This window comes from Ursus arctos, unplaced genomic scaffold (assembly GCF_023065955.2).
Source record: "Ursus arctos isolate Adak ecotype North America unplaced genomic scaffold, UrsArc2.0 scaffold_12, whole genome shotgun sequence".
Lineage (NCBI taxonomy): Eukaryota > Metazoa > Chordata > Mammalia > Carnivora > Ursidae > Ursus > Ursus arctos.
Window position 1 is genome coordinate 62531823 of NW_026622786.1, and position 23494 is coordinate 62555316.

General features: G+C 39.0%; 1 protein-coding gene across 1 annotated transcript in view; it reads left to right on the forward strand.

The window, feature by feature from the left end:
- NDC1 (NDC1 transmembrane nucleoporin) overlaps positions 1-22096 on the forward strand; it is a 44831-nt gene extending 22735 nt beyond the window's left edge. Inside the window, exons 12-18 of the mRNA XM_026498050.4 lie at positions 1751-1996; positions 2109-2224; positions 4532-4582; positions 6304-6367; positions 7165-7265; positions 16355-16515; positions 19195-22096. Of these exons, the coding sequence (XP_026353835.2) occupies positions 1751-1996; positions 2109-2224; positions 4532-4582; positions 6304-6367; positions 7165-7265; positions 16355-16515; positions 19195-19258 (803 nt within the window). The 3' untranslated portion in view covers positions 19259-22096. The remainder of the gene's footprint in view (positions 1-1750; positions 1997-2108; positions 2225-4531; positions 4583-6303; positions 6368-7164; positions 7266-16354; positions 16516-19194) is intronic.
- The last annotated feature ends 1398 nt before the right edge of the window (positions 22097-23494 follow it).

Below are 23494 nucleotides of genomic sequence, written 5' to 3' on the forward strand. Positions count from 1 at the left end.
AGTGGCCGAGTGATTTCGCCGTGGGGGCATCATGTTCATTGTTTTAAGATAGCTTAAAAGAATATTTGAGAGATGGAACCTGAGAGGAAGAAGTACAGTGGAGGAACTGAGGCCATTTGTCCAAATTCATTAAGTAAAAGAGGCCCAGGAATGTAATACTGATGAAAGGTCTTAACATGCACAACATGCCTTTTGAAGGTAGGCCTTGAATGAAACAAGCAACACTGGCCGGGCGGTGACTGTGGTAGACCGGAGAGCGCTGGCTTCCCTTGGCGGGGAAGCTGTGAGTTAGCTTCAGTCCATCGTTCTCCTGTGGGAATTTGGACCTGGTGTTCTGTGCCGCACCACCCTCCCCAACCCCTGGTTAAATGAAGCCTGAAAGCTACAGATATTGTGGGTGAAATTTTCCACTTTTTAAATGTTGGCAATTAACTTTGATATTTAAAAAAAATCCCTACATGGGTCACAGCAGGCATCATTACTCCGGAGGGGCCATGGACCAAAAACAAAGAGATTACAAATGAAAAATGAGTTAGGTAAGGCCATGAATGTCAGATTGTAAAAGATTCTAGAGTGTTTCAGTTGTTCTCAACGTTCGGATTAGCATTTATTTTATTCAACAAATATTTATTGAATGCTCACTATATACCAAGCAGTGTGCTAGGAGCCAGAGAATCAAAGATGAAAAGACACCCGTGGAACTGACTTCTGGTGGGAGGCACACAAATAATGACAAAACAATGTAACTGCTAAAAGGAAGTCTGTCACAAACGAGTCCGAATGGGTAGGATGGTGGTTGATAATGGAAGGAGGCCTTGTATGTAGAGATAGGAGTTTGCATCTTGTAGGCAGAGGGCACCATTAGAGGATTTTAAATAGGCCAATTATGTCACATTAGCGTGTTAGATCATTGTAACCCTGGGTTGGCAGTGGAGGGGAGATGGGTCTGACCAAACAGGAATTATTCATTACTTTAAGTTGCTTTCACATCCCATTGCTCAAAATTTGTTTCTAATTTAGCAAAACTTAAAAAACCTCAGTCCTAATTTTTAAATTGATTCTTCAAATATTTCCAAAGTTAGGCACTTTAAATGTTTGATGTTTTATGGCAGTTTTATTACGAAGATAGAATCCTCATGCAATTTATTTGTCTTTGTGCCTTGTACTAATGTGGCTGGAAGAATATTCCTTTGTTTTTATACAACAGAATCTATAAATTGATGATTATAAGATAGTTGTCAAAGAAGGTGTTTACAGATCACATTTGTAGATGATCCTGGTGTGACTTTTGTTAACTTGAAAAAATTTTGTGGAAAATGGATAAATGTACACTCTTTATCGGTACATTTTCACGGTACAGGTTTGTTTTAGTCAAGTAACAGCTGCAGTAGGAACTTGCCATAACCCTGGACATACTCCAGTGCAGTAATTGAAGTTGTTGCCATTTGAAAGTAAAATATAAATTGATAGGTTCGTACAATACAGCTTAGATTGAGAGAAACTGACCTTGAAGGTGAAGATACTCTCTGGGGGCGGGGAGAAAACAAGAGAGGCTGCACCAGTCTGACGGGAGAGGATGTGGAACGCTCCACGAGCGGTCACTGAGCTGCAGTAGTAGAAGCTGGGTGTTGAGAATGTAAACCCAAAGGAAACGAGCTCCCGAGCGTTGGGTAAATGCATGAAACCAAAAGCTGAAATGTGCACAGTTTGTTCAGGTTGCCCCATCAGCACTGGATCTGTTCTCTTACAGAAGAAACTACTTCTCAGACCCCGAAATCTAGCCACATGGCTCGGCCCTCAGTGCCACCGCTAGTTAAGACGTCACTGTTTTCCTCCAAATTATCTACACCTGATGTTGCAAGTCCTCTCGGAAGCCCATTTGGCTCTAGTGTTGTGAATCGGATGGCTGGAATTTTTGATGTAAATACCTGCTATGGGTCCCCTCAAAGTTCTCAGCTGATAAGAAGAGGGCCAAGATTGTGGACTTCTGCTCCAGGTAAGGGGACTGCTTTCTAAAATTTGAAATGTCATAGTTACAGAGACTCAGATATCCTAAGTTTTCACCTTCTTGGTTTTTTGTTTTGTTTTGTTTTTGTTTTTTCATTTAGATCAGCAAATGACTGAATTTTCTAATCCTTCTCCATCTACCTCTGTTAGTGCTGAGAGTAAGACAGCGAGACAGCCCAGTATGATTTACTCATGGATTCAGAATAAACGTGAACAGGTAGGATGATAACGGTTATAGGATTTATATTTGCATGTATCATTGAGAGTATCAGGGATGTCACATGCGGAAGCCATCAGGGATAAATAAGACTTTTTTTATTGATGCTTCATGTATTAAGTTGACTCATATGAAATGGCTACTATTTGACTAGTTTTAAGCTATGTAAATTGCAATTTCATATGACTTCACCTAATGCGACACCTTTGATCTGTGAATTCCTTCATTTAAGAAATATTTACGGAGTTCTTTATATATGCAGAATGTGGTTTTAGGCACTGGGAAAACAGCAAACAAAAGCCCCTGACCGTTTGTCTACATTCCAGTGAAGGGAAATAGATGAATAAGCAATTGTATTAAACTTTATGTCTTCCAATATAAAAAAATTCTATTAAGACTGTTTTGTGTACCATTAAGAAAAAAAGTTGCCAGTTAAACCATGACATGCTGTTGATTATAAAATGCATCGCAATGTTATATTCAGAATATGAACAACATGTGTTTTAAAAAGGAAGAAATTTGATATCTGAAGTTCTCTGTAGAAAAACAGAGCAGTTAAGAGAGGTCTCATTGGTAAGGCGACACTTGATGAGAGTCCTGAAGGGAAGACAGGGAACAGCAAAATGCAAAGGTCTTCGGGTAGGAGCATGCTTGTTTTGGGCGAGGGTAGCATGGACACCAGCAGGTGGCGGGGAAGTCAGAGAGGTAGCAGGCACCAGAGCTCATCAGGCGCATTAGCTGTTGTGAAGACTGACATTGCCTCTGAGTGAGACGGAAAGCCACAGGATGGTTTTGTCCATGAGAATGACGTGATGTAACCTTACATTTTGAAAGTGCTGCTTTAGCTGTCGTGTTGAGATAAGATTCTCAGAGGGCAGGAGTAGAAGCAGAGAGACAGTTGTGAAGCTGTTGAGGTAATCTAGTGGGAGACAATGGTATCTGTGACCAGAGTGGTTGTGGTGGAGACTGTAAGATGTGCTCAAGGTCTGGATATATTTTGAAAGCAGGTGTAATAGGATTTGCTTATGGTCTGGTTGTGGTGTAAAAGAGTCAAAGTTGACTTTCAAGTTTTTGGCCTGAGGATCTTCTGAAATAATATAGTTGCAATTAGCTGATGATTCTGGAAGACAAGATTTGATAGAGGTGAGGTAGGGAAATCATGAATTTGGTTTATGTCCATTTTGAAGATACTTATTAGACAATCAATTGAAAATACCGAGTAAGAACTGAGGCATAGATCCAGAGCGTAGGAAAAGGTTCTGGGCAAGAAATGGAAATTTGTAAGTCATCAGAATACAGACCGTATTTAAAGCCGTGAGACTCCATGAAAACTCTTTGGGGTTGGATACAGAAGAAGAGAGATGCAAGAATGGGACCCTCCAGTGACTACAGGTCTGGGAGATGAGGAATGGCAGAGGGGACCAAGTAACTGGGTGAGAAGAGAACCGAGAAGAGAAGTGAGTGATGCCACATGCTGCTGATAGGTAGTCTGAGAGCCACACTAGGATGAACTGTTGTGCTAGGGATGTGGAGGCCATTGAGTCCTTGACGAGCTTCTGGGTGGAGCAGATGGGATGAATGTCGATTGGATGGGGCCAGGAGAGATTGGGGGAGGAATCAGAGGCCACAAGGAAATCTGGATCTTTCAAGGAGTTTTGCTATAAGGGGTGCAGAGAAATGGGGTAATTAACAGCTGGAGGGAGTTGAGGGGTCAAGGACGGGTTTTATTTTTTAAGATGGGAGGAATGACAACATCTTTGCTGATGGAATGATTGATGAATAGAGAGGGACTGTAGGCATTTCACAAACTTTGAGATCCCATTTGCCCTACATGCCGTAAGTACCGCCATATCATGAATTCACTTTCAAGTCAGTTGGGGTATGTGGCTTTCAGCTTAATACCAAGAAAATTGTTTCCCATGTAAATGTCAACTAGTAGAGAACCATTTCATGTCTTAAGATTTTTTTGTTTGTTTGTTCTGTTTTTTGTTTGTTTTGTTGTAGAGAATTGAGTAAGAAAATATCACCAGAACCACTTTGAATTCCTTTTATTATAGGGCTCTAATTTGGGGGTTAGACATGTATACATGGGAATGCAGTTTAGGGTTAGATGGCCCATCTTGGTTATCCAATTTATAGTACAAAGGTATTTACTTTTTGGTTTACTGCAAATATTGTTCTTTCCCTGTAAGATGTGAAGTATTTCATTTAATTTAGTGTCAGAAAGAAGCTCGGAATGTGTTAACATTATATTTGAATAGAATTGAAAACTCTAAATGTGTTCATTCTTCCATTTCTCCAACTCAGGTTAAGAATTTCTTATCAAAACGGGTGCTGATAATGTATTTTTTCAGTAAGGTAAGAATATATAGTTAGAGCATTGGGAATGGGGAAAGAGGAAATGAAATAAGAAACGAAGTACCAGATTGGATTTGCCTTCTAAATATTTAGCTTGGTCCTAAGAAGCCAGACAGCTTTGTAGAGTGCTTCACTAAACCCTAGACACCCAGCTCATCTCATTGACTTCCTAGGGCTTGACTCTACTTGGCCTCCTGGGTCTCCTGGCTGCAGGCAGCTTTGTGCTGATAGGAAACTCCTTCCTGCAAAATGGTCAAATCCATGGCGGTCCTTCATGGCTCATTGTCTTGCTGCAATCTTTGTGGCCAGTCTGGTGTTCAGAAGAAAGATGGCTGGATTAGGTTGCAGATGTTAAGCTTGTGTGGGATAAAAAATTATAATTCAGGCCACAAACTAAATGACTTTCCAACTTGTGTGTCAGCTGCTCCAGCTGCCATAGGAGAGTAACTCCGAATTGCAGAAGCGAAAGAATCCTTCCCTTTTCACCCACTACAGCTGTTGTATGTTAATCCTTTGATGAGCAAGTCTTTGCCCATATGTAGGGGAAAGAATTTTTGTTTTGTTTTAGTTATTTTAATCTAACTTCTTTCGTTCTGAAGATATTACACTACATTGTACTCCAAGCGAAAAGCTTGCACTGGCATGCATCATTCGTTTTTATTCTGTGGGGAGAGAGATCTGAGTAAGAGTAACTCTGATAGGACATAGGTACACAGAACAAAGAATCATTTCAAGGGCTTGAAACTATTTTTTCACTTTGGTGGCAGGGAAGATCCACCCACTTAGTAATGACCTTTACCAAAAAGAATCTACCCCAGGCTCTCCACTAGAGCTTTGGGACAACTGTCAGCCCCCTGAGGAAAGGTGTCTTGTCTTCCACGAAGAGGAGGAGGGGTTGTCTGAAGTTTTACTTCAGAGGATGAGAAGAGAGCTCACCCTTGTGTCTTCTGTACACTGTGTTCTTTCCTCTTAAGTTCCCTCATTTGATTCTAACAGCATTCCTGTGAGATGTCTCTCTGTCCTCATTTTACAGATAAGGAAACCTGAGGCTCAGAGGGGTCAAGTAACTAGCCTGAGGGCACATAGCCAGTAAGTGGCAGAGCAGATGCTGAACAAGATCTGCTTTTTCCGTGGAAGTGAACGGCTGCCTTTGATGCTAGTTTTGCAAGTGGATCTATTTTATGATAAGGAGTTGTAGACACTGCTGTTTGGTGTTGAGAAATGTAACGTGCGGGTGTACTTAATAGGCTTCGTTGGGTGCATCAGCAAGTCAGCATTTGTTTGAATGGGCCTGCTCCCTACTCTTCGACCTTGCCGTATCAAAGAAGGTTGGGTGGTGTTTCTTTGGAGTGGGGCTAAAGGTAGACAATTGAAGAGAGGTAATATGTATTTAGGCAGTACTGAGGTTTAAAAAAAAAAGCACTGTAACCATTCTCTTAGAGGATGTCTATACTAATATGAGGTGGGTTGAGAGTGTGTAACTCTTACATTAAATGAGACACTGAGACACATAGAGATTTAGAGATTGGGCAAGGATCACACAATAAGTTGGTGGCAGAATGCTTTATTGCAGTTAAAACATATTGTACAAGAATTTCAGATTTTAATTCTTGACAGGCAGCTGTGAATTTTTTATTGTTATAGGCTACCTAGTTGATTAGATGAAATAACAGAGTTAATGCCCAGAGGAACTCACTTAAATATTTCTGTTGTATTTGTAGCACCCAGAGGCCTCTATTCAGGCTGTTTTTTCAGATGCCCAAATGCATATTTGGGCATTAGAAGGTAAGCAATTGCAGTGAACTACAACTCTAATTTTAATTATCAGTTCAATATTGAAGTATCTCCAAAAAAAAACAAAAAAACAAAAAAACGGAAGTGTATCCATGAAAGGTCAGTTCTGGACTTTGACCTCAATCTTTGAATTTGTAGATACATTTTTATATCTTTGTTTGTATAGATCATTTTTCTTAGATATTTAAGTATACTTTAATTTGGGCAGAAATTAATCCTTGTATATAAGTGGAGAAACTGAGCCTGGGATTCTTGCCTGTCTTTTTCTACTTCAAAAAACTGCAACTAATAGATTGTTTTCCTCTGTCAACTTATAGTGACAGAACATTTTTAACATTTTAATGTGTTTAACTTAGCTCGAATATGAAAACTTAGTTGTTAAAGAACTGGGTTTTTTTTTTTTATCTCCTAGATCCTGCCTTCTCTGTTTAAAATGATACTTCCTCAGAGAGCCCTTTCCTGACCCCCTATGAAAAGTGTCCTCACAGCTGTCACTCTGTTCCCTTATTCTGCTGTTTTTCTTCCTACGACTCATCACTACCAAACACAATATTATTTAAAAACTTTCTTTCCTGCTAGCATGCAGACTGTCATCTTATTCATGACCCCACGTAGTTGAGTTTCAGTGCCTATTCCGGTCTTTCGCCCATTTTTCTATTGTACTACCCCCTTCCTCTATTTTAAGTTCTTTATATATTCAGGCTATTAATCATTTCTCAGTAGGTGTATTGCAAGTAGATTTGCCTAATTTGGATTTCCTTTTAATTTTTTTTTCTTTTCCTTTTGAGGTCTGTCTCATTTAGTGGCAGCATCATTTACCGAAGATAGATTTGGAGTTGTCCAGACTACACTACCCGCTATTCTTAATACCTTGTTGACGCTGCAAGAGGTAGGCAGTATTTGAGTTTGGGAGAGGTGGTGTCTTTCCCTCCCTCCCAGGTTTTTTGTTTGTTTCTTATAGATCACATTTATTGAGTGACAGAGCATATGTTAGAAGTTAAATATGGTGCTGTTCTCACCCTTGGGAAATTACAGTCTAAGAGAGATCAGGAAGAGAAACTTCTAATTACTTTGGAAATAATAATTTTATAGAAACAGAAAATGGAAGTTACTAAACCTCTGGTATTAATCAGATTATTTGGGTTAGTAGGATTCTGTTCAGTGATGTAAATTTGGATCCTTACACAATTTGTAGCTACTAAAAGTGACCTGTAGTTAAATTATCCATGCAGATAAATGTTACCTATTGGCCAGAGGCTCAAGAACATAGAGCTGAGGCTGGTGGACCCCTGCTCCCAGACTGGGTGCACAGTTTTTAAAGTAGCAGGTCTTTTTAGTCCTAGATGTAAAGACAGAAAAATAAAACCTGTTTCTTGCCTTTGAATAGGCTGCCTTTCCTGACCTCATGTTGGGTGCCTCATCACTGTAGCTTCAAGTCAGATGAGAGATAGTAACGCTGGGTGCCAGAAGCATCTCGAGGTGGGAATGGGGCTGCGCAGTAGGTTTTCCAGAGGAATGGTGTTGAAGTCGGTTTAAAGCAGGACAGTTGGTGCATCTTTGGGTCTTGGGAAGCAGTGTAAGATTGAAAAGAAAACATGCTTTGCCATTCCTTTCTTCAACTCTCAATTTATTTTACCTCTTAGAAAGTCACGCATCAAAACCAGTGACTTTTGTTTTTTCCCCTTCGAATTCTTTCTGTGCTCACTTTCGCATGTATGTTTTTTAAGATGTGTGTGCATGTGAATGGTTTTATTATTTGTACTCTTATCCCAGCTGCCTTTCTCTAAAGAGGAAACCCATCGCCTAATAGTCTCCGTGCCTAACCACACAGTGGGTATCCCAGGATTTGGGCATATACAGCATAGTTTGTTTTTCATCATGTTGGCAGTGTAGTTTACAATAAATAATAACAGGACAGTACTTTGTAGTCTACGGAGCGATTTCTTCTCGTGTTTTATTTTTTTCAATTAGGAAGACTTACTTTTAAATTCTCTAAATACCAAATTCTGGGGTTTTTAATTTTTTTAATTTTATGAAACTTTTTAAATTCAAGTATAATTAACATACTCTGTTATTAGTGTAAGGTTTACGATATAATGATCCAAAAGTTCTATACATTGCTCAGTGCTTATGCAGTTCGTGTACTCTTAATTCCCTTCGTCTGTTTCACCTATTTCCCCACCAACCTCCCCTCTGGCAACCACCAGTTTGTTCTCCATAGGTAAGAGTCTGGTTTTTTTGTTTGTCTCTTTTTTTGTTTATTTTGTTTTTTGTTTCTTTTTTTAAGATTTTACTTATTTGTTAGAAAATGAGAGAGAGCATGAGCAGGGGGAGGGGCAAAGGCACAGAGAGAAACAGACTCCCCACGGAGCAGGGAGCTCGATGCAGGACTTGATCCCAGCACCTGAGCTGACGCTTAACCAACTGAGCCCCCCAGGCACCCCTTTTTTGTTTTGTTTCTTAGATCTAACCTTACTCCTGTCAGAATGGCTAAAATCAAAAACACAAGAAGTAATAAGTGTTAGCGAGGATGTGGAGAAAAAGGAACCCTCGTGCACCGTTGGTGTAATGAAAACTGGTACAGCTGCTCTGGAAAACTGTATGGAGGTTCCTCAAAACATTAAAAATAGAATTACCATATGACCCAGTAATTCCACTACTTGGTTTCACTCAAAGAAAATGAAAACACTAATTTGAAAAGATATAGGCACCCCTATGTTTATTGTAGCATTATTTACGACAGCCAGAATATGGAAGCAACGCAAGTGTCCGTCCACAGATGAACGGATAAAGAAGATGGGGGAACATGCGTACACACGCACACACACACACACACACACACACACAGGAATATCACTCAGCCATAAAAAGAATGAGATCTTGTCATTTGCAACAACATGGATAGACCTAGAGAGTATAATCCTAAGTGAAATGTTAGAGAAAGACAAACGCCATACAATTTCATTCGTATCGTTATTTTTTTTGATCCTCATAAATATTTGTGAAGGAAGTAGGATGCAGGTAGTTTAGGCCTATTTTACAGACGAGGGAGGCTTGGGAGTGTGGTGACTTACCTCAGGTCTCACACGCAAGTCTCATAGGTGGCAGAGCTGGGACTTGAACCCAAGCTGTTTGCAGGGCATTAGCAGTGTAGAACTGTGGGTTTGAAGGCTCAGAGACCCTTGACCAATATTCTTTTATATAAGTCACAGTTTGTTCTTTGTTCTTCTAGACTTCTGTGCTGCTTTACCCAACGTTTGTGTAGTACTCCAAAATAAATGATTTTTCTTTAATATTTTAACAGCTCTGTAAGGTTAGAATAAGGCCTATTGTACAGGATTGTGTCTGTATCTATTGGTATGACTTATTCAGGATCATGCTCAGTAAAGGGTCGAGGCAGATTTGAAAACTAGACTTTCAGACCCCAAGTCCTTTGCCTCTGTGAGGGTTTAGAAGGGTATGCATTTCTTAACCTCCTTTCATAAGATAGAATGGCAGTATGTCAGAAGGACCAAAATGTGAGAGCTGAGTCAGTTTTACCTGTGTCTAAATCCTGGCTCCTACCATCTAGCCGTGCAACCTTGGAAATACGTTTATCATATTCATCGCATCTAGGATATCATTAATTAGAAGATACATCTCCAATTCAGAAATTATAAAATGGGGGGGGGAGTGTGTTATATAACCAATTAATATAGTAATCTCAAAAATATCAGCATCTGTATCTGGAAAATGGAGGGAATGATAACAGTACTTACCTCGTAGGGATGTGAATTCTGAATGAGATCCTCTCTGTAAAGCACTCAAGGTGCCTGTCCCATAGTAAGTGCCCAGAAGGTGTAAGCTTTTATTACTTTGTTATTATTACCATGTTGTATGACAGTATTCTTCTAGTGTACAGGAGAAAAGGTCTTTAAAGATTAAAAAAAAGTTTTGCTATCAATACTGTAAGCAAGTTTGAGCACTGGGTATTGTATGTAAGTGATGAACCACTGAATTCTACTCCTAGAAATCAATATTGCACTGAATGTTAACTAACAAATTTAAATTTAAATTAAAAAAAATACTGTAAGTAAGCATTCCAAGAGACACAGTGTCAGGCAGATGGCCAGTTCAAGTCCAGCCTCCAGTACTTTCTTAGTGACCAAGGGTAACATATTAAATGTCTTTCAGATTAGTATCTTCATCTTTAAAATATAGTACCTTGCAGGATTATGAAGTTTAGAGATAAAATCTGTAAAAAGCCGGAGTGGTGTCTGGCCAAGTTATCAACTGCCTGGCAATTATCAAACAGTTACCATGTGCTAAGATAGAGAATAGAAAAAGACAGACCTGGTTCCTGCCCCTTAGGAGCTTACAGCATATAAAACAGATAATTTATGAATATAAATAGTTAACTCCAATTGTAGTAAGTACCACAATGTACAGAAATGTAGGATGATCAGAGACCATAAAACAGGTATGCAATAAATAGCAGGTACTATTATTATAAAAACATCTCGTTAAATGAAATGGTTGTGATGTTAGCATGGTGGCTTTGTTAGCAAATTCTTTTATTTAAATGAGATAACACACATAAAGCAGTTAACTCAGTTTCTGGCACACATTAATCGCAATCAGTAAATTTAGCTATCCGCATAATCTGATATTTTTATTATTTTGTAGCTGTGGTTCTCGCCAGGGGCAGTTTTGCTCCCCAGGAGACTTTGGGCAATGTCTGGAGACATTGTGATGGGCACAGAGAGAGGGGAGGGCTCCTGGCACTGGCTGCGTGGAGATGCTGCTAAACGGCCCGTAAAGTGCAGGGCAGCCGCCACAACAGAGAATCACCCGGTCCAAAATGTCAGTAGTACTGAGATTGAGAAACTGCTCTGTACTCATGATTTCCATCAACAAATTCCATAACAAAGCTGTTATCCTTACCATTTGTTTGGGATTCTGGCTTTAGTGGAATAAACCTTTGTTTTAACTTTTAACTAGGTTATAAGTAGGATCCTTCAGACCAGCGACTTTGAAGGCTCTGCACAGTGGACATTTGTTAATGACACTGAGAGATAAATACTCACAGGAGAGCGACTGGAGTTTTCTCTTCATTTGGCTTTTGTGTATATACTACTGCATATAAATCCAAGTGGGCCCAAAGTGCCTATTTTCATAGGATAGCTCTTCTTTAGGCTTCTATAAGGGCTTAGGTAAGCCTTCTTGGAATTTTTAACTTTTCCTGAAGAATATATTGTTCAGTGATATACTGTACTCACCACTTACCCATTTCATTGTTTGGGACAATTCTTAACGAGATATTTGAGATCCCAGTTGTGTGATCTGAGTCTTCAGGCCAGGAACCATGTGTAGTGCATAAAACGAGTGCTCAAAGATACTCAGTTAATCTCACAGCTGATTAAGTACTTCAGTTCTGACCATGGGGCACACGATTAAATATTATAAACTGGTGTTTCCTAGATTTAAGTTATTCATGTACGACTTCCATGGTTTTTGGCGTAACTGTTTATTACCATATGTTATTATCATAATTTTAGTCATATGCCACCTGAACTATTATTTTCTTAGTATTTTAAGTCATTCATTTTTAACTTAAATTTACTTAAAAGGAAATTTTATATCACTTTTGTAAAAGGAAAACTAGCTTGAGTTGCTACAAATAGAATATAGGTATACAGTTCCTTATCTCAAACCCTAGGATATGTTTCCAAATTCAGACCTTTTGCGATTTTAAGGATATAACATTGTATATATATCATATATTACATAATACTCCTATTGGAATCTGAGGTAGAATCCACTTAATCAGATTCATTAATACTTTCTCCAGTGAAATATCTGAGTATTCCTATTAAGTGAAATCAAGATTGTGAATAGCCTGTGTCAGCTCAGGTCAGGCTTTACTGCCAGGTGAGGTCTGGTCAGCTCTTGCCACCAACGGAGTTCCAAAACTTTTTGTTTTCAGGGCTTTTTTGGATTTCAGCATTAAGGATAAGACAATTAAAGTGAGAAAAGACAATAATTAAATGCTCTAGCTAGTAGATACTGTTGTTTGCTGAAGTCCCTGAACCTGAAACCTGTTTATCCTTTGTCATAAAAGGAGATTAATGAGGATGAAAGATGTGTTGTGGACATATTAGCTCCAAACTCAGACTTTTCCTCCCTCATTTAACTCTACATCCTTGGGTCTGTTGTTCCTTACTTATTTTTTGCATTTCTTGTTTGAGCTGTTCTAACTATTTGTAGGAGCTGATATTTTATGATTTTTATTCTAAGAGGTCTTTTGAAGAACAAAGAGAAGAAACAATTCAGTAAAATGCATTATTTTGCATTTACCCTTCGGACCCTTTTAAAATCTAAGATGTATTTTGGAATCTTAGTGATTTTCCATTTCCAGTATCTTGGAGCAGTTTGCTCTCTGATCATCTTAGGAATTATTTCATCATTACTCATCAGTTATTCCCAACTGTGGTAAAAAGACCAATGAGAAAACAGGAGAATGATAGAATTATGTAGTATCAAGTCATCTTTCAAGAAAAGGCCTATAAGCAATCTGGATCCACATTTTTATAGTCTTTTTTTTTTTTTTTCTTAAGCTTTCATTGAATATGGTTGCTGATTCAGAATTTTAAAATTTTTTGTTCACTCTGGTAATGAGAAGAAAATTGCCAGTATGTTCAATAATTATTTAAATAAATCAGAACATGAATGCAAATAGACAGCACTCTAGACAGCTCCGTCAAATCAAAGTATAATGCAATACTAACCTTACGTTTTCTAGGAGTTATATTAAAAAAATACAGGTGAGGTAATTTTAATGATTTATTTAACTCAGTAAATCTACAATATTATAATTTTGTCATGTAATCAATACACAGTTACAAATGAGATAGTCTACGTATTTTTTAACACTAAGTCTTCAAGGTCTGAGAAGGATTTTTCACTCATGGCATATCTCAGTTGAGAGCTGCCACATTTCAAGTGCTTAGTAGCTACGTGTATGGCAGTGGCTGCCTTACTGGATAGCACTGCTCTAGACTTAATGGTGATCACATAAGAGGAACTTCAGACTGAATCTTCAGATGATAATATTCTAGGTATATTTTCTCAAACTCAAGAATTAATGACTGAACAATGTATTTTTAAGGAGAAAAAGGAAACATATGTGATATTCTCACCCAGTAACTCATTCAAGAGGAAAGACTTGTCTCACAATATTTTATAATAAGAACCTGTGAATCATCCCATTTTGTTGAAAGTATATGTGACAGTATTCTTTCATTTTCTATGATACTTGTATATCCACATTTACTTTATATGGTTCATAAGTGGATAAGTGCCGAAGGTAGACAAAGGCATATACAAAGGTAATCAGAAGGAAATAGATGATGTTGAAATGAAAAAACTCACTGGATTGGTCATTTGAGTTTTTCTTTATAAACCTAAGAATGAAAATGTTTTCCAGTTACGGTGCAAGGAAAATGGCTAATCTCTCTTCAACAAGATTATGAGCTGCCAAAAGTTTTTAAAATACTGCATTTTGATGGTATCATTCTTCTGAAGATTTTTTTATGACTTTAAATTATGTAAAGGGTCTGTTGGACCCACGTGGTAAATGATGACGGTTTTTCCTTGTCTGATGAGGGTTAGTCAGAAAGTTTGCAAGAAAATTGAAAAGGAAATAACTTTATCCCTTACGATTCAGTGTTATCTAATGTTGCTTAAGTTTGTCACTGATTGCCACCTCCCATACTGCCTAAAATTATCTCAAATATGTCCCAGTCTTAGAAAACACTCTTATAAGTTACTGTTGAAAGAATAAACGATTGGACTTGAACTTGTCATGGCAAACTGAACACACGCATTAAATCTTGTTCCTTCCCCCAAACTCTGCTCAACTACAGTAAAAGGACTTTTAAAAAGACATAAATCCATAAACAGGAGCGGAGACAACAGCAACAGAGTCTTCAAAGCTGGAGAGCAGATGGTCGAGATAACTAACTTAGCAGATCCCAGAGGCAAATCTGAAGTCAGTAGTGGGACAGGCACCAAGTATCTCTGGACCCAAGGGTGAAGGGACCGGTACAAAAATAAGGATGGGTGAGAGCTGTTTGAAAATCAGTTAGATCCCTAGAGTCTCTGCTGCTGTGCTCCTCCCTCCAGCAGTTGAGGTTTATCCTTCAGAGAGGGTAGGACACCGGGGTCTCTGGGCTGGCAGAGTTGTGAGTAGATACAACAGACGCAGGTGTGGGTTCTGTTTGAAAAGCATAGGGGTGGACTCGCCTGAGCACACGCCTTCCAGACAGGGTACTGGAAAACTCTTCTCTGGGAACTCTAACAAATCCAAGAAGAAAAAGGTACTGAGTTGGGCACCCACCCTAAAAAAACCCATGCAGATCACCTATTGTGAAGCCTGTTGTCAGTAGTCTGTGTGTACTCAGCTTTCGGTCAACTGTTTTAGGAGGTCTCACCCTCAGTCACGAGCCGGGGATCACTAGACTTCTGAGCAAAGTCTCTAATGCAGAAGATAGAGACCAAAGAAGCAAAGGAAAGGGAAAGAAGAAACTATAAAGACAAAAAACCAAAACAACAAAAATCATGAAAATCCTCAGAAAAAGGAGAAGATATTGCATCCTTGAAACAAAAATAGGGTGCTAAAATAAAAAGGATCACTCAGATGATATAAAAGAGTTCTTGAGGGGCGCCTGGGTGGCACAGCGGTTAAGCGTCTGCCTTCGGCTCAGGGCATGATCCCGGCGTTATGGGATCGAGCCCCACATCGGGCTCCTCCGCTATGAGCCTGCTTCTTCCTCTCCCACTCCCCCTGCTTGTGTTCCCTCCCTTGCTGGTTGTCTCTATCTCTGTCAAATAAATAAATAAAATCTTTAAAAAAAAAAAAAAGTTCTTGAATTAAAAACTTGATGGCAGAAATCATTTTAACTGTTTTTAGTTCTTTTGGTGGTTACATCCATAACTAAAGAATAGGCTTTTATACTATTATTTCTTGTCACTATAGACATGATCTTGCTATAGTAGATTAATCCACTTATACTTGTGTATCTTCAGTTTTCCCTTTTTTTTTAATAATTTTTATTTTGTTATATCAGTCACCATACAGTACATCCCCAGTTTTTGATGCAATGTTCCATGATTTATTATTTGCATATAACACCCAGTGCACCATGTAATACGTGCCCTCCTTAATACCCATCACCAGCCTATCCCAATCCCCCACTCCCCTCCCCTCTGAAGCCCTCAGTTTGTTTCCCAGAGTCCACCGCCTCTCTTGGTTCATTCCCCCTTCTGTTTCCCGCCCCCTTCATTCTTCCCTTCCTTCTACCGATCTTCCTATTTCTTATGTTCCATAAATGAGATTATGCTAAGTGAAACAAGTCAGTTTTTCCTTTTCTTAATGTAGTTCTACAATTGAAAAATTATATTGTTTACCTTGGACCTTTAAAAGAGAGACTTAAATCTCTTTATCAGGTATAAATAGAGTCAGTTCTCTCCACCTATTCTTGCTCACAGATGCTTTATCATCTAGAAATGAAAAGGAAATAAGCTAGTTTAGTAAATAACTTTATTTACGTATAGAGTTTTGGTCTTGTCTCTCTTTTTGCTGAAATTTATAATAAAAGTACTCTCAGCTGTCACACACCATAAGCAGAGTCGGATATCTGTGTTTCACTTCCCAGCTTTGCGTTTTCAAGGCCATTGGAGTATAGCTCCTTCTTAGAGGACAGGTCTGGACTTTTCCCTGCTAACTGCTGTAGGGGCTGAGCCTCTACTGCGTTGTTTCTCAGACTGTTCTTTCCCCCCTCCGCAAGCTGTTCTGATTGTGATCCAAAATAAGTGTTGTCTAGTGTGTCTGTATGATGTATCTCTTATCAATCTGTTTGAAATAAAATCTCCTTAATCCTTTGGACTAATAGTGGCTTTCTTGATATTCTGAACTATTTGCTTTCTTTCTTGATCTAGGCAGTCGACAAGTACTTCAAACTTCCTCATGCATCCAGTAAACCACCCCGGATTTCAGGAAGCCTTGTGGACACTTCTTATAAAACATTAAGATTTGCATTTAGGGCATCACTAAAAACTGCCATCTACAGAATAACTACTACATTCGGCGAACACCTGAAGTAAGTTTGCCTGTTTTAATCCATGATAAGAATCCACTTTCAGGAGTTCCCTTGGGAAGTAGGTATGAGAATTACAAAGGCTCACATGTTGAACGTGTTCTTGTGGGACTTTCACGATTCCTGCTGGGAATTAACAGCTTGGATTTAGACTTAATTTTTATATTTTAAAATTGGGCCTATCCTATAAGCTTTAGGGCCTTCTTTCATACAGCCAAAAAAAGAGGATAGAAGATTATAAAAGCAGTAAATGTAACTTCATATATATATATATACATATATATATATATACACATACATATATATATAAATAATTTTTTAAAATTATTAAAACATCCTTATGAGAGAAAAAGGTAAAAAATGGAGTACCTTTTCAGAAAAGCATATTAAAAATAATTCTGATATTACATCTTGGTCAGCTAACTAAGACTTGGGGTGAACAGAGTGTTCCGTAAACGAGTCCTTGGTGCTTTGTGAATCATACTGGAAAAACAGGGACAGATCATAACACCTTCAGAAATGGAACCAGAGAGAAAACCACAACTGCCAAACCTGTTTATATTTAGTTTCATTGACGTTTACTGCTTTCTTCTCATGAAACAATCTGGTTAGGCAGGATAAGGGATACAAGTTTATTAACTGTGTTTATCACAATTATAAATGAACTTTAGAAGACACAAGAGATTGCTTTTTCTGTATGCAGAACTATCAATAAATAGTTCAGAACTTCCTCATACTGCCTGCTTTTAGAAACAGCAGTATATTTTCTTTTTCTTCCATACTACACAGCAGTAATAGGTTTTTATGAAACACTCGGTTCTGTGTGGGAATGTAAAGAGCTGTAAGAGCTTTATTCACTTGTTTAAAAACAAACAAACCTGTTTATCGAGTGCCTTCTAGATCTGTGCTCTCCAATATGATAGCTGCATATGGCTGTTTAAATTTAAGTTAACTAAAAATTCAGTTTGACAGTCACACTGGCCACATTTTAAGTCCTCAATATCTACATGTGGCTAGTGGCTGCCGTATTAGGCAGCTTAGGTCTAAAACATTTTTGTCATTGCAGAAAGTTTATTGGGACAGCACGGTTCTAGACAATACACTTAGCCCTGTATACATGTTTTTTTCATTTCCTTTTCTCAAAGAGTCTGTGAAGTGTAGAGGTTATCATAACTGCACAGATATGGGAACCGAGGCTCAAGGAGGTTAAGAACTTGCCTAACAGCACAATCTAGTTGGAACACGAACCTGAAATCAGGTCTTCCTACTCTTCAAAATGCCACCTTTTCTCCCTGGGCACTGGACTGCCTCTAAGATGTAAGATGCCGTGGAGGATGCTCGATGGATGTGGAGTATTGATGATAGAGCGAAAACAGGGAGAAAGGGGGACACAGAGTTTTAGATAAGAAAGGGGGATAGATGACTGATAAAAAAAATTAGAATGAAATTCTGCCTTAGTTTCTTTTCTCTGGGAAGAGCCGTGTTTTAAATATGAGGTCAGCAGAGACTATTTTGTGTGTCTAGGACAGAATGGTGTGGGAAGGAAGATTTGGAGTTAAAACATTTGGATTTATGTCTAGTTACGTCATTAACTGTCTGTGGTTGTGGTCAAGTTACCTAATGATTTAACTTGCCCGTGATTATGCAGAACCAGAATTCAGACTCCAATCTTTCTGACCCCAGAGTCTGTCCACTGGTGTCTGTACTCTTAACCAGTAGGCTGTGTTGTCTCCCCTAACCTCTGACCTTTTCACAAAGGTCTGTTGACCTTTGTTTACCCTCCTGTGGAAAAGGTGTGTCATCCGGCCTCACTAGCACCCAGAGGGAGTCCACACAGTAAAGTACTTGAAATGGTTCAATTGGAGGCAGCTGCGAGGTTTAAGCTAGCAGAGATGTGTATTTATGAGGCAATTTGGGATGATTTGTAGTGAAATTAGTATAATAAGACTTTTTTGGTACTTTTAAAAGTGGTAACTTTCTGTAACCTGGAATTTTATCATTTGATAATAACATCTTCACAACAGCTAGAAAACCAAAATCTTTAATCGTATTTGGTTTTTGCCCAAAAGTTTAAAAGGAAATTTTATATTAGTTTCAGTGTATGTTTGCCCTAATTTTATCAAGGTAATGTATTTTAGTGGGGGCGGGGGTGGGGAGAGAACTCCATTTCCCCATCCAAGACATGACTTATGTTCAAAGGGAAAACTAAATCTGAACCACCAAGCTGTTACCTTTGAAAACGATTAGTGGAGTCCATTGTGTTTTAACCAAACATTTTAGTTTAAAGGATTTTATATTAAAGGCAATTCAAATACTCCACAACTCAAAGATAATGTTGGAATCTGGTTTAAATAAAATAATAAAATCCAGAAAATCTACTGCAAGGCCTGGAACTGTGCACAGCAGGTTCCACGGCAGAGCAGGTTAAAATCGGTGCTCTCACTTGTCAGTCTTCATTTGCTCTGGTCTTTGAGAAGGTGGAGGCGCGCCGTTACTGAATGCAAGGCCTCCTCCTCAATAGATTAAGGAGGGTTTTCATCCAGCTTTCTCAGAAGTACCAAATAAGTGAACATTTCTATTTGTTTTTAATTGTTTTGAAAAATATTGACTCTCTGCTCTGTGGTTCACTTAATATGCTTAATGTAAAATAAAGCTTATGCTTTGAATTTATGTTTCATTTAGTGCTGTGCAAGCATCTGCAGAACATCAGAAAAGACTTCAGCAGTTCTTGGAGTTCAAAGAGTAGCTCAGTAATATAAACTGTGTTCATTACACTGCTGATACAGCTACAGATGGGACAGTAAATGTTCGGCATTCTTGGATCAGAAGAAAATGGACTAATTAGATGCTTCCTTTGTCGTGGTGGTTGCTTTGAAAACTATACTTTAATGGGAGAAATCATGGAAAGAAATTCTCAACAGAATAACCGAAAACTGCCTTTTCTGTACCGATTGTTTTTTGTGTGTGTGGTATAATAAAATCTTTATTCAATTTTACAGAAGCCTCTATGGCAGTAAAAATGTCTCTAGCTTCTATAGCTTAATAATAATAACTGGAAAATTTTTAGAATTTACTTTCGAGCTGAGTAGAGCCAGTTCAGAAGGTAAAATAGGTTGACTTGATTCGATCTTCCTAATTGTGCCGAGAGTTTAACTCTCTGTACACTGGAAATCCATAAGCCTTTTAAGAGTAGTTTCTGTTTACTGAAGGATAAAAGTGGTAACAGTGCAGAAAAATTCACAGAAAAATTATTGTTTAAAGGACATATTTTGTTAATCTGGTAGGTTGTGTTTTTCTTTCCAGGGACAAATTAAATTTGCATGATTGTCCAAAAAAGATCTCAATTTACAGACGCTAACTCTATATAAAGGAATGTGGAAAAACTCAGTTCTTCCGTTACAATATTAAACATTCACATTTGGTTTTCAAAAGACGATTGACTGACAACTGTGAATTTGTTTTGTATCATGCTAGTAAACAGTAAGTATATGGGTATTTTCCCAACTAGTTTTGCTTTCTTTTTTGGAACAAAACATTAAGTGATTGCAGAGGTTTTCAAGTGAGAGAAGTTTTGCAACAAAAACCAGGAAACTTTCCCTTTTTCCTCTCCATCCCCCCCACCTCCCCCCCTTCATCTTCATTAGATCAAATTATTTGGTGAAGCTTGTTTGGCCTCACAGAGGGAGCAGCCTTTGCTGTGTTAACTGGCTAATAAAAATATATTAGGAAAATCTTTACAACCAGAAACAACTTAGTCATCAAATAGCAAGCAAAGCCAAAATGTCGGAGGGCTTATTGTACTGGGAAGTATGTTGTATGTCCCCTCAGTGAGCGAGGTAATTTTACAATTTATTAGATCAACTTCTTTGGAGATGAAAGATTGGAAGTCCCACTGGTAGGTATTCACTGGCCTGGCATTGGGCTGAAATGCTCCTTTGTAATTCTTTTCCTATTATCTGGTCCCTCTCCTCTCTCCCAGTTTCTTCTTTAAAGTCAGCACAGTATTGTACATGAATCTTTAATGTGGTATGTATGTCTACCATTTGTCTGATTACTCGATGCATTATATCTTTCTTCCTTTTGTTTGTTGCCCCTTCAGCCAGCACATGCCAAATTATAAACGAATCCTGCTGGCCTTGAGAGTGTCTGTAGGAGACAGTTCCCCAGTTGTCGAGTGTTTGGCTAACTGCTACTGCTTTGCTTGCTTGCTTTCTCTCTTTCTTTCTCTCTTTCTTTTTCTTTCTTTCTTTCTTTCTTTCTTTCTTTCTTTCTTTCTTTCTTTCTTTCTTTCTTTCTTTCTCTTTCCTTCCCTTCCCTTCCCTTCCCTTCCCTTCCCTTTCCTTTCCTTTCCTTTCCTTTCCTTTCCTTTCCTTTCCTTTCCTTTCCTTTCCTCTTTCTTTCTTGTCTTTTCTTTTCTCTTTCTTTTCTTTTCTTTTTTTCTCTTCCTTCCCTTTCCTCTTTCTTTCTTTCTCCTTCCTTTCTTTTCCTTTTCTTTCTTTCTCTTTCTTTCTTTCTTTCTTTCTTTCTTTCTTTCTTTCTTTCTTTCTTTCTTTCTTCTCATCTAAAGTGGAGCGCTCTCTTTTGTGAATATGAACGTTGAATTTTGAATGTGGTAGTTTCTTGGAGTTGACCAGAAGACTGTGGCTAGGTTGACTGAAAACTGTTGAGTTCCATGTTTTAGCCATTGAGCTTTTTTCTGTTCCACTCTCTGTGCTGCCCCTGGCTAAGACATTTTGGGAGAAAAGGACTCTTAACCTTCTCCTTCCATTAAAGAAGAATTGTGGTGTGTGAGCCATTGGATTCCTGAGAGTGACGATGGGATGATTTCCTTTGAACTTTGACTTATTTGGATAAAATATCTCACTAGGTTTAGGGTTTTGCCATTTCCTGTATGCTTTGGGGAAAGGTATATTTGATGAGCAGTGTGAACATTTCTGAGGTGGTCGTCCCTATTTTCTTTCAAGGGAATGTGCTGTACAAAATACAGGTCACATAGTGTCTGCGTGGTGGAGATTTGGAAACTGCGTCCCCGATCTGGATTGTATTTAGTAGATAAGAGAGTCGGTTCCTTTTCCCCATTGCATGTCGATGATCTACACACCATCCGGTGGGGTAGGGTGTCGCGCAATCACCTGTTATTAAAGAGAGCTCCTTCTGTGTACAAGGAAGGGGATCTTAGGAAGGCCAAGAGGAGGGAAGCATTTCCTTTGACGAAGTCACATCCTGCCTGTGCGCCCACCGATGCTGTAACATTGGCCTGAAAATTAGCATGTTCTTTAAAAGCTTTTCTCTGTCAGTACAAAACTGTCAGCTCTTATAATGTTTGCTGGACCTTATGGAGGGTGTAAATTCACACAGCTTCTTTCCCGGGGAACTAGGAAACTGGCCTACAATAAACCACGTACAGTCGAGCGGCTGTGGAATAAGCAACATTTTGTCACTTTGCTGGATTTGTTCCTTGGGGACTGTTTTGTATATGTTCCTGTAAATATGGTCATCGTTTATATCCTTTTGTATATCACTGACACTGAATTGGGTAGAAAAATAAATTGACAGTTTTTCTGAATGGGACTATTAATTAAAATATTTGTATCCTCGAGGTCAATTATTTAATTTCTGGTGTGTTTCTTGAGCCATTTCAGTTCAATCCCCATTGCCTATAAAACTTGAAAAGGTTTAACTTCTTGAGAAATGAGGAGCTCTTGCCCCCGACTGGACTGATTTGGTGGGTGATCTGTGTTCGACTAGAACTAAGGAGCCTGGATTCTGAAGGTCTCTTTCTTCCAAATCTAAACAAAGGATGTGGGTGCTGAAAGCCATCTCTCTTCTGGCGGAATAGTGTTTCTGAGTGGGTCGTATTCCCCCAGGCTAACAGGTACGTCTGTCAGCTTTACTTAAGTTAGTCTGCACTTCACGTCAGGGTAGTTGAGGTGCTGCACGAAGGCCCTCAACTTGCTCTTTTGCTCTCCCAACCCATGGTCCTTTTTCTTGAAAACCAAATAGCTTAAAACAAAGATAGCGTTAGTTCCACAGTTAACAATCCAGCTATTCTTAGCAAGCTGCTGACCACCATTTTAAAATAAGCAAAACTATTTTTGTCGTAAGGGGAATAAGACAAGGTCAGACAAGCACATACCCCCTGTAGTTCTCCGTCATGGCCCTCAGCAACCTTGACAGTTGCTGTAATGTGCATGTTGATCCAGAGCTGGGTAACCATTCAAAAGCAGTCACTGAGCGTCCGTTACGGCCCAACTAGTAGAGACCAGTTGACAGCTCCTGCCCTTGAGGAGTTTATAATCTAACTTTGAGCCAGAAACAGGAGGTTCACAGGGAGTGCCTGTTAGACGTGTAGAGTCCAGGCTCCCCTGCAGCGCAGACTTGGCTTCAGGGGGTCTGGACTGGTTCCCAAGAGACGGAGTTTGTAACACATTCTTTTTTTATAATAAAATTTTTATTGTATTATGTTAGTCACCATACAGTACATCCCTGGTTTTTGATGTACAGTTCGATGATTCATTAGTTGCGTATAACACCCAGTGCACCATGCAATACGTGCCCTCCTTACTACCCATCACCAGCCTATCCCATTCCCCCACCGCCTCCCCTCTGAAGCCCTCAGTTTGTTTCTGAGTCCATAGTCTCTCATGCGTAAGCAGTGATCTGAGAATCACACTGGAAGAAGGGTTTCCTTTAGATCAGGAGTTAAACTTCGCATGCATCAGAACCTTTGGAAAGCTTATTAAAACAGATTGCTGGGGCGCCTGGGTGGCACAGCGGTTAAGCGTCTGCCTTCGGCTCAGGGCGTGATCCCGGCGTTATGGGATCGAGCCCCACATCAGGCTCCTCCACTGTGAGCCTGCTTCTTCCTCTCCCACTCCCCCTGCTTGTGTTCCCTCTCTCGCTGGCTGTCTCTATCTCTGTCAAATAAATAAATAAAATCTTTAAAAAAAAAAAAAAAAAAACAGATTGCTGGGCCCCACCT